The following is a 12,253-nucleotide window of genomic DNA, read 5'->3' on the forward strand; positions in this document are numbered from 1 at the left end:
TGATAATATTAAGAAATAATTATCGAATTCATATAAGGTGATGGCGTTTTTATAGTTGTCAGTTTTTAGAGCTACATATTAAAATATTTATGGATAAATGATGTCTGTAGTTTGCTTTAAAAAAATTCCAGCAAGAGTTAAGTGGTCAAGGACATACATAAAACAAGACTGGTTATGAGCTAAGTGTTGAAGCTGGATGATGGGTTCAGGAGGTTCCAGTACATGTACTTTGTATATGCTTGAAATTTTGCATTGCAAAATGTTTTTAAAAGATAGCCAAAGGGAATTCTCAAAACCAACTAAAATGGTCATAGTGGCCCTTCACCAAGAATTCTAGTAATTCAAAAGGGGATAGTAATAGGAAAACATCAACAACTCCAATAGCCCCATAAGAAGATTTTTTATTTAAGACACATTCATCAATGAATAGAAATCTGAATTTGCAAGGCACGCTTTTTGAAAATATTACTTTGTGTAGTAAATGTTACTTACATGGTTTGTATCTAATGTAATACAGAAAGTTCAGAAGTATGGCATTGGGGATGAGTATCACTTTAATTTGTGGCTTAGAGCAGAGGATGCCAGAGTCCTGCCCACATCTCCTTGCCTTTACCACTTCCATGCATGCCACTGATCTGTCTTCCAACTGTGAGCTCTTTAACTCTTTGATGAAGGGCTTTTTCAAACTGTGCAAGGGGCAGGCTAGAAGTACTGGGGAATGTATCCCCTGGGAGCAGCCCTTGATCAAGACTGACAGAAATTTGTCTATAAACATACCTGGCCTCTTTGCTCTTCCTATGGGATGAGTCTGAGGCCCATGGTCTACAATGATTCCAAGGGTTTCCCAAGTGGAATTAAACTCTAGCTTTCTTCAGTGGTAACTGACTTCAGCACTTACCTTTTATTGGTTTCTTTCCATTCCTTGAACTCTCCCCTTAACTTCTCCACTCTCCCATCAGTATTCCCCAGGATCACTTTCCAAATAAACCACTTGCTCTCAAATTCTTGCATCAGAGACACTTCTTAAGGAACTCAAACCAATTTACATTCAATTTGTAAAAAGCAATTGAATAAGGGTGATTCTATCATTTTGGGCTGGCGAACCTAGAATTTCAGCTATGTATTCATGGTTTTGTTTTTTGTTTTTGTTTTCTGAGGGTTATAAATGTCAGTAAACTGGTATAACAATTCTGCTTTTATGTTAATTTTTAAATTTAATGTATGTTCTTAGGGCTTTGAATTATCCCATTTATCAAGGAAAATTAGAACAGTAGGTTACAAACTTTAGTATGTTTAAGAAATGCTTAGGTGTCTTTTTATAGATGTGGATTCCTGGGGGCACCTGGGTGGCTCAGTGGGTTAAGTGTCGGACGGACTTTAGCTTCAGGTCATGATCTCACAGTTTGTTAGTTCGAGCCTGCATCGGGCTCTGTGCTGACAGCTCAAAGCATGAAGGCTGCTACGGATTCTATGTCTCCCTCTCTGTCTGCCCCTCCCTTGCTCACATTTTGTCTCTCCCTCTCAAAACTAAATAAATATAAAAAAGTTTTTTAAAATGTGGATTCCTGGCCCCCCCCTCAGTGATTCTGATTCAGAAGAACTCCAGATTTACTATTAATACTTATGCACATGAAAACATTAGAAATATTTACAGAGGAGTCCTGAGGACCTTACTTTGAGAAACACTGACCTGGATGCCAAAGTTTTCATTACTTTTAAGACCTCGTGGCCATTTGGGTTCTATATGCCTATCGGAAGGTTTCATCTGACTCTGATTGGCTATATCATGTCCTGGAGTCCCAATTCTATGCTGCTAATGCTAAAACTTAAATTTAATTTTAATCTGGTTCATATGGTACTGTGGCTATTTCTGTCCGTTTTCTGCAAAGGTAGACGTGGGAAGTGCAGTCTGGAAGAAAAACGTGTGGTGTAGTATGAAGGGTGTGGTAAGCAGAACGGTAGCAAAGGTCTTAAACATGCAGTGTTCCACCCCTCACTTATTTCTTCGGTGTGCCTCAGCCATGCTTCCTTTTGAATCTCTTTGTGCCCAGTTGGGAGATGAAAACAGAAAGCACTGCTGGGAAATCACTTAGCTATGAGGCTAACATTTGCTCTTAATCTTCTCTTCAGGCTCTTCTAGTCTTTACTGCCCAGTGAAAAATCAGAGCTAAGGCCACAGGGAGCCAATGAGATAAAGTATCACCATGTCCCAGGCCTCCCCACACTCTTATTTTACATCTGGAACACTATTCTGAGAGCAATTTCCAAATGATGACCACTTATTTCATTTAGGTGAGCCACTTCGCCCTTGTCAATTAGTTCACGCAGTTTTATTTGGATTTTACATTTTGTCTATTCCTGGAGCTCCAACTGGCTTCAAAGGGCATATAACTGCACCTTCAACTTTATTGGTATGGCAATGGTATCTTCCTCTTTCCTCATTACATTGTATGACTCTTAACCTCTAAAAGTCACTTACTGAGATATGTTCTTTTTGGCACAGTAACACAAAATGGTTGGAGCCTTAAAATGATGCATCGTCCTAGAGTTGGTTTTTGTAGAAATGAAAAGTATATACTCCCAAATGTGTTAAAGTTACTAATTGCTACTTGATACAAATTAGAATTCTAAATGTCTGAGTGATTTAAATTCTTTTTGTCTCGAAAGATTGATTTCTGACATTCCCTTCCGACAGCAACACATACAAAAACAAAACAAAACAAAACAAAACAAAACAAGACAAGACATCAAGGTACCAGATTCCAGAATGCAATAGGGGTGAATCTGAACACATGGAGGCAATTGTATACTTAAAAACATGTCACAGCTTTAAAAATACAAATTCAATGATGGTCACTCTCTTGTCATCCCAAACCATTAGACCAGTGTTCCATCAGGAGGAAGGCATTCTAACTCTTAATTTTTCCTCCTAAAAAATTGTCATGCTATTTCTAGTAGAAGAAAAAGGCAAATGAAGGTATTTCCTTAGACCATTGGTTTCACATGTTTGGTTTTTGAAAGCTCTTTACAGTCTTAAAAATCAATGAGGATCCCAAGTATTTTTAGTGTGAGAAATTAAAAATTAGAAAAAAATGACATAATGACTCATACAGAAATAACAAACCTACTATATTTTAAATGAAAAAACATTTTATGAACGTATGTATATGTTCCAAAACAAACAAAAAAAGTTGGAGAGTGGCAGAAAATAAAAGTTCTGTCCTCCCACTGCTAATATTTTATTGCAATCCATGACTTTCAAGACAATTGAAAGATGTGTCATTATTAGCTTACTATGAATTTAAATAAAAGTCCACTACTGGATGCAGCAGTCGTCAAATGAACTAAAACTATACCTGCCTTACTCTCTCAAAATGCAATGACAATGGGTTGAGAGATGTGATATTTAACCTTTCTCGCATCTTAGTAAAATATCCTGAAATTGCTGCATGACAGAAACGTCCCCCTAATTTCTCTTTTTATGTTTATTCTGTAATGGTAGTATGGCTATAAACACACACACACACACACACACACACACCTGCATGCACATGTATACATCATATTTATGTAACCATATGCAAAGTATTTGTATATTGATACTTAAGAAAGCACAATAAATCCTGTGAATGTTCTGAAATCCATTTGTCTTTGTTAATCAGAAAATGAGCTTTCGGACTTAATAGTCAGAAATGGCTATGCTGGATAAAATAAAATAAAGTATTTTATTTAAGATTCACATCACCTGTTTTTACTTTACAGAATGTGGCAACTAAAAATTTTTCTTTACATATGTGGATCATATTATATTTATTTTCAACAGCAGTCATCTGTAGGAGAGGAAAAGATAGTAATTTACAGGGTTTTAAAAAGTTAAAGAAACAGGAAGGAAGGTAGCATGTGCATTTTAATTTTTGATAGATTAAAGTATTGAATTGGAGCTTATTAATATTTTGGAGAGTACTGAAAGGAAAAATAAAAAAAACTTTTTTAGAATAAATTCAGATTGGTGATTAGGAGCTCTCTGAAGATTTTACAGCTCACTGCCTAATCATAGATTACTAGTACTTAAAAAGAAAAAAAGTCCTCATCATAAATAGTGCCTCTTTATTTGTTAAAGCATGATTGGGCGTTTTACTTATGTCTAAGAGACCATGTTGGAGCCCAGGGATGATGGAAGAAGTAGAAGTTTTAATTCTGATAGGGTCACCTCTTGTCTCTTCCATAAGTGACAGCAGGAGTCTTATTTCTTCTCAGAGTACATTGATGATTTTGAAGAAAGAACCATCTTCATACTCAGATAAATCTATAGAAAATAAAAGTCAGGGTGCCTGAGTGGCTCAGTCAGTTAAACATCCAACTTCAGCTCAGGTCATGATCTCATGGTTTGTGAGTTCGAGCCGCATGTTGGGGGCTCTGTACAACAGCTCAGAGACTGGAGCCTACTTCACATTCTGTGCCTCCCTCTCTGCTGCTCCCCACTCATGCTCTGTCTCCCTGTCTCTCAAAAATAAATAAATATTTTTTTTATAAGTCTCTGTGTTGATTTTAAACAAAATATTTTCTTTAAGGGTTTTATTACAGGAAATTCCAAGTCTACCCAAAAGTAATAACCCAGTCCAGTTATCAATCCCTGGTCAGCCAAGCTCCACCCACATTGCCATCCACTTAGCACCTCCCTCAATCCTGTGTTATTTGAATTCCAGTCTGCATGCTAGCTCATCTACAAAAATGTCAGTATGTAATTCTGAAAAAATAAGAACCTTATTTTGGAAACATAGCCACAATACAATTATCATATCTAAACAAGGAGTTAATAATTCCTTAGCATGATCAAATAGCCAGTCAGTGTAAAAAACCAAAACCCTACATTTTCAAGTTGATGAACTAAATGTTCATTAGAATTAGGCTCTGAAACTTACCTAGGTTCATCATGTGCTCTAAACAATTACCTTTTCCTATTTCAGTATATGAACTTCTATCGCTCCCTCATGTGCTGATTTCTGAGGAAACAAACATATAATTAGTCATCTTGTTATGTGTCTATGCTTAATTCTCTGTTTATTGAGATTCCTCTAGCTATTGATTGGCAACGTCAAAAATACCATATAACACAATCTACCCCTTAGAAACAAACAGAATTACATTATGATTATTAGCCACTAGATGCCACAGTTGTTTCACACAAATGAAATCAGCTCAGCCTTGGTCTGTCAAGAAAAAATGATAACATTCTAAATATCAGAGTAAAATACTAAATTGAAGTGTCAGAACTAGCCTAAACTGGCTTGCACCTAGTAGCAGACCTGTACATTGAACCATATATTTAAATATTTACCTTTAACTCTTGTACCTGAGCAAACTATGATAGCCACCCTTTTAAATGCATCTGTGCCTTTGTCTGATTTTGAAGTTCTTGCTAATTCTTTCCAATCAATTCAAACATGGAATGGAGTACCTTCCGAGAAGCCTGCTGAATGGCTCTCTGTAAGTGTGTCAGACTTTATTTTGGGTTGGTTAAAGTTGCTAAGGATTGAGAGAAGACAGGGAATCAGTTTTGCATTTTTTTTTCTGGAAAATATCATACTTTTTAGAAGCTTTTGTTGTTATTACTTTCCTCAAAATCTGCTGAGCTGCTTCATCAAGATTAATCAAGTGCTTCACTAGTGTACCTACTGAAACATTCTTGTTTAGGTAAGAACAACAATCTTACCATTTTTGGTCAGCAATATTAGAATTATATACACTTCTGCAAGCTTTCTTTCAATGTAGTATTCAGATCTGGCTATATTTTAGTATACATTTAGTATTTTTATTCAATGATAAAAAGTTTCCATACAAATTTGTCACTTACCACCCCTCTTATTCAAATACAGGTTTTGTTGTTGTTGTTAACTTTTCCCTAGAATGTTTTACCCTATTCTTTGTTTTAATAAAAAAAAAAAAAAAAACGTAGCCCTTGGTAGAAATTTTCCAAAAAAGCATCTACCTGAAAACTCATGTATCTCAAAATTAAAGTAAGTATGGGAAAATTACTTCACTGACCTTGGGAAATACCAAATAAATAGCTTGAGGAATCTCAACATATACGAAATTACACTCTTAGGAAAAGCTTTCTCAAAACTTCTACTTAATAAAAATGGGGAAAAGGTGTAGACACTGTGTGGGATGTCATGGAGGTCACATCAGTAATGCTTTAAATGCTTTCCCTGATTCTACCCTTGTCCTTCCCTAACTTTTTCTTCTCACAGGAGCTAGAGTGGTCCTTGTAAAACATAAGCAAATAAAAAACATACTACCATTCTACTCAACACCTTCGTTATCAATCAGAATGAAAGACCAAGCCTTTACAAATGTCTGTAAGCCTCAAAATATTCACAGTCTAATGTGATAGACACTAGTTAGATGTGTCTTTTGAACATGTGAAATGTAGCTAGTTTGAATTTAGATGTGCTATTAAGATGTGAAATACACAATGGATTTGGAAAACTTAGGACTGATTAAAAGAATGTAACTTTTCTCCGTAATAATTTTATATTATTATTTATATATAAGTTGCAGTAATAATATTTTGGATACAGTGAGTTGAGTAAAATATGTTATTTAAATTAATTTCACCACTTTTTAAAAAACTGTATCCACAAGAAAAAAGTTAAATTATAGGACTGACATTTATGGCTCACATTCTGATTTTGTTGAATGGCACTAGCCTAAATGACCACCAGGTCACCAGCTCCCTCCCAGTTCCAACTCACATCAGCTTCTTTGCTATTCCTCAATATAACCATGTATATCTCAAGCCTTTGTGTTGGCTGTTCTCTCCTCCTGGAAAGTCTTGCCACAGATATCCTTATGGTTAGTTTCCTCACTTTTTTCTGTTCTGTGCTAAAATTATCAGAAAGAACTTCTCTGACCAATCAATTTAAGATGGCCTCACAGAACACTTGTACCTACCCACTTTTTTAAAAAACCTGTATCACCTAGCATATTATATGTGTTTGTGTGCATGCTTGCATGGTGTGTGTGTGTGTGTGTGTGTGTGTGTGTGTGTGTGTAATAATTCCTTAGTAGAATAACCCCCATGAAGTCAGGGACTGTGTTTTGTTTATTCCTGTTCCTCTGGAATAGTACCTGGATTTTGGTAGATACTAAATAAATATGTGTTAAATAAATGAAAGGATAAATATCACTAAAAATAAGTAAAGAGATATCTGAGGCATTTTATCATGAAGGTTTGGAAAATGAGAAGAATTAACATTTCCTGGGTGCCTACAATGAACTAGATACTGGGCTAAGCACTTATATATAATATCTTAATCCTCACAGAAATGTAGATTAGATATCTAAAGTTCAGACAATTTAAATAATTTTCCAAGGTCATTTAGCCAGTATGGAACATCATTTCAATACTTTTTATTTCAATGTCTCCAAGTAGCTCCCCTGACTCCCAGAATAAATCAGATGCTCTTGTAAATAATTTCTAAGTACTTCCCCTTCATATAATTTGTCACCACTGTATTCATTTTGTAGTTTGGCGCTTAATGTCTGTCTTCTCGCTGAATTATAAACTTCATGAGAGGTGGCAGTGAATATCTTGTTGATATTTCCACCCTAATACTTAATCTCTAGTACATATTTATTGAATACATGAATGAATAAAATTAACTTTATCTTACAATATTATAACAGTCGATGAGTGGGTTATTTGTGGCCAATGAGAATTAATGATTTTGTAGATCTTCTAAAAGAATGGCACTCATTAGAATGAAACCCTGCTGGATATTTCAGGGGAAAGTAAGCTGGTGTATAGGTGTTCTTCACACTTGACCGTACCTTATGATCACGTCTTATGGTCCACACCTTATGGATTTCCTCTGGAAATGTACTGTCCAACATGGTAGACATATAGGGCTATTTAAATAAAACTTAATTAGGGGCACATGGGTGGTTCAGGGCATTTGGACATCAGCTCAGGTCACGATCTCACGGTTTGTGGGTTTGAGCCCCATGTGGGCTCTGTTTTGACAGCTCAGAGCCTGGAGGCTCTTTCAGATTCTCTGTCTCCCTCTCTCTCTGCCCCTTCTCCACTCACACTCTATTTCTCTCTCTCTCAAAAGTAAACAAACATTTTTAAAAATTAAAAAAATAATTAGATTCATTTCCTAAACTATATTAGCCACATTTCAAGTGCTCAACAGTCATACATGGCTAGTGGCTGCCTTAGGACAGAACAGATAAATAAAATTTCCATTATAGGGAGAGTTCTAATGAACTATTCTAGGAAGTTAAAAAATTCTTAGGAGGATGTATTTTTAAATCAGAAAGGGATTGTTCGATTAGTTTTGTATTCTAACTAAAATTAAATTTTGAAAAAGAGCTTAATAATCCGTATTCTCAAGTGTTTCTGGGCAAGACACAGACATGGAAAAGGAGCTTCATTGTCTAGTGGATGAAACATTTAGTCAGACGAGCTCATGCACAGCCAGTGACTGGTGTGGAAAGAACCACTCCTCTGAGGGCTCTGGCCAGGCCTACTGTTCCAGGGAAGCCGCCAGCACCTGGCGGGATTGAGCCCTATGTCTAATGCTATTCAATACCATCCCTTTGCGTTTGATGTACAAAACAGAAGACTGAAATTTGAAGAGGAAAGGGTTTGGAATGCCAAAACGCACCTCAAACTATTAGACTCACAACTTCTGGAGAGTTTTTAAATGTCCCCTTCCTCAAAATGTTACATATCTTCGGGCAATTTCTTCATCATGTAACTTTCAATAATCTTGGCCAATATAATTGAACTTCCTTTGAGATTCTGTCGCTGAATGTCTTTCTTGCTAATTGGACAAATAAGACATTTCCTGTCATGCCTAAGAAAATAAAAAAGTTTATAGGCAAGAATAAAAATTACATTTTCTATTTTATTTTCTGATTAAGTTTACTTATTGAGGGCGGGTAACAAGAATTTTCTTAAATTGAATCTTCTGGGTATTGGCTCTAGAATTTGTTCACATTTCTCCATCATTGGCCTCTCCCAGTGAATAAGTCTTTTACCAAGACTGAAAATAGTTCATGGTTCTCACTTCTAGACAAGAGGCCAGTAGGAGAACTGAGGCGGAGACCAGGAACCAGCCCCACACTTCCCAACTCAACAGGTGGGGAACATGGGATTTTTATGTTCTTTGGGGACTGGGTCCCCACTCACCGTTATCTGTCAGTGTCTGCCTCTGAGATTTTCTTAGGAGAGACACCTAGGGACAGCGGTGCTCTGCATAGACTGGAGAGGAGTGGTGAAGGAGCCAGGCGAAACTGGGAAGTTAGGAAGGTTGGGAGGTGAGGTCCTAGGTCCTAGAGCCCGGACCTAGGATGGGACAGATGGTTCCCCGAGCAGTGCGCGGGACACCGAGCGGAGAGCAGAGACACGGAGGAGCAGCAGCAGGGGAGACGCGAAAAGCACCGCAAACGCCAAGAGGGGAGCGCGCACGGACCTGGGCGGGGCAGAGTGGGGAAGGGTCACGCCGGGACGTCACCCGCTGTGGGCCGGGGGAGGCGAGCGGGGCGGGAGCTGCGGGCGCCTGCCGGGGGCTCTGAGACCCGAGCTCCGCCGATGAGGTCAGTGGAGCCGACGCGCCGGGAGGAGGGCAGTGGAGCCCCCGGACGCGGGAGTTGCGAGGCCGGCGGAGGGGCGGGACGGGACGGGAAATGGGACGGAGAGCTAGGGCCGTGGGAGGAGGAACGAGGGGGCGTCGGCGCTGGAAGCCGGAGGCGGCCCGACCGGGATCGTTTCCTTCCGGAGAGGAGGCCGGCTCTGGACAGAGGCGGGGACGGGGGGCGTCCAAGGGCGGGTGACGGGGAAATAGCGCGGCTCTCGCTTCTCCCGGGCTGGCAGCGGTGCTGCTCGTGGCTCCTCCTCGGGGCCAGTCCGGAGCCCGGCGGCGGGGGGGAGCGGGAGGCGGAGAGCGAGGGCGGGGGCTCGGGAAGGAGGGAGGAGGGAGGGACCAGGCGCGCCAGTGACAGGGTGGCAGCCTAGGAGCGGACGCGTTGCCGCCGCCGCCGCTCCACCTCCTCCTCCAGCAGCTCCTCTCGCTGCTGCCGCCGCCACTGCCGCCGCCGGGAGAAGTTTCACTCCCGACCCTCGTTTGGAGCCCGGACCTAGAGCCGAGCGGGGAGCGCGGCCGGCAGCGGCAACCCGCAGTGGGCCAGGCGCCCGGAGCGCTCCGACCGTGAGCCGGCGTCGGCGCCTTGGCGGCGGGCAGCGGCCCGGGCTGGGGGCTCTGAGGCGGAGGAGGGGCGGGTGTGAGCCGCGGGACCCGCGCGCAGCGCCGCAGCCACTCAGCTAGCGTCCGCGCCGGGGGCAGTCGCGATGGCCGTGCGCTCCCGCCGCCCGTGGATGAGCGTGGCACTGGGGCTGGTGCTGGGCTTCACCGCCGCGTCCTGGCTCATCGCCCCCAGAGTGGCCGAGCTGAGCGAGAGGAAGAGACGCGGCTCCAGCCTCTGCTCCTACTACGGCCGCTCGGCCGCTGGCCCCGGCGCTGGCGCGCAGCGGCCGCTCCCCCAACCTCAGCCCCGGCCGCGGCTGGAGCAGTCGCCGCCCCCCGCGCGCCAGGAGCTTCAGGGGCCGCCGCTGCCAGAGGCAGCGCCTGGAGCAACCAGTTTTCGGAGCAGCCCCTGGCAACAGCCACCTCCGCTGCAGCAGCGGCGGCGAGGACGCGAGTCCGAAGGCGCAACGGGGCTGCCAGGCGCCCCCGGGGCCGAAGGGGAACCCGAGGAGGAGGACGGGGGCGCGGCTGGGCAGCGGAGAAGCGGCCGGCCGGGGAGTAGCCACAACGGCAGCGGGGACGGGGGCGCTGCCGCCCCGAGCTCCCGACCCCGGGATTTCCTGTATGTGGGAGTGATGACCGCGCAGAAGTACCTGGGCAGCCGCGCGCTAGCGGCGCAGCGGACCTGGGCGCGCTTCATCCCCGGCCGCGTGGAGTTTTTTTCCAGTGAGCAGCCCCCCAACGCCGGAATGAGCCAGCCCCCGCCACCCCTGCCTGTCATCGCGCTACCGGGGGTGGACGACTCCTACCCTCCCCAGAAAAAGTCCTTCATGATGATCAAGTACATGCACGACCACTACCTGGACAAGTATGAGTGGTTTATGCGCGCCGACGACGATGTCTACATCAAAGGTGACCTCCCAGCGCCGGCTGTCCCGCCTGCCCGCTGCCCCCCACCCTCTTCTCCCGAATCCTTCCTCTGCAACCAGCCCTAATCCCTGCCCAGCCCCTCTCTGCTTGGCTGCCAGCACGTGCTCTGAGCTCCTGCAGCCCCCAGCCCTCGGTCCCCACCCCTCGCATCCGCCCACCATGCCTAGTCCTCTCCTCCTCTTCTGCTGCAGTCTGGACCCTCCTCACACCTGACCGGCTTTATTAGCCTTTCTCACTCTTGCTGTTCTCCTTTCCGCCCAGCGCTTGCCCCTACTCTTCACTCTGTGTCAACGCTGAGGAAAGGGACTTTAGGGTTAGCCAAAGGCGTTTCCTACTCTGTCCTCCTCGGAAAGCCGGGGTGGTAGTAGTTTCCCAAATCTATCTAGAGGGGCGTGTCCTCAGTAAAGGAAGGGAAGACCGAGGAAGCGGGCGAGAGCCGGTCTGGATACGGGTGTTCTAGCTTTATTCCACAACCCTTTTGTTTTGATTGGATCTAGCGCGGTTTCAGAAATGGTGAGATTAAGGAATTATTTTCGCTGTTCGGGACCGTTCCCTCTGCGTTTCCTTCCCTCTCTTACGACCCCGTCAAGCACCGGGAGTCCTTGAGCACCCACACCCACATCGCTCCAGCGCGCACCTCCTTCCAGCCACAGCAGTGCTGCACAGAGTCGGGCCCTAACCCCCACCCCGCCCCCCACCCACCTCAATAAAACCCCGGGCGGAGGAGAGCATTTTCAGGAATTGGTGGTGCGCAGAAGGTGAGAGTGCGGGTGACTTATCCAGACCCCAGGAGCTCCAAGCTGTATTAGCATGTACTAATGTGGATCCTTTCCAGTCCATCTTGGTGGCGGCGGCGATAAGCAGAGGCTTGGAGTCCTTCCCCAAAACCACGCGCAGCCACAGCAGGAGAAAACTTTGTCAGTTTTAAAAGAGGCGCGGTCTTTCACCCTCATCGTGGGTGGCTCTGGCCAGAGGTTTCTAAACTCAGCAGAGAGAAGTTCCCAAGAGCGGGAGTAAATCTTCCCAGTACCGCCCGCTGTGGAGATGGAGATGGGCGCAAGGGTGGTCTC

General features: G+C 43.8%; 1 protein-coding gene across 1 annotated transcript in view; it reads left to right on the forward strand.

Moving 5' to 3' along the window:
• Positions 1-10,020: 10,020 nt before the first annotated feature.
• Positions 10,021-12,253, forward strand: part of CHSY3 (chondroitin sulfate synthase 3) — a 283,098-nt gene continuing 280,865 nt past the window's right edge. Inside the window, exon 1 of the mRNA XM_043586940.1 lies at positions 10,021-11,165. Coding sequence (XP_043442875.1) covers positions 10,358-11,165 — 808 coding nt within the window. The 5' untranslated portion in view covers positions 10,021-10,357. The remainder of the gene's footprint in view (positions 11,166-12,253) is intronic.

Source organism: Prionailurus bengalensis, chromosome A1 (assembly GCF_016509475.1).
Source record: "Prionailurus bengalensis isolate Pbe53 chromosome A1, Fcat_Pben_1.1_paternal_pri, whole genome shotgun sequence".
NCBI classification, from domain to species: domain Eukaryota; kingdom Metazoa; phylum Chordata; class Mammalia; order Carnivora; family Felidae; genus Prionailurus; species Prionailurus bengalensis.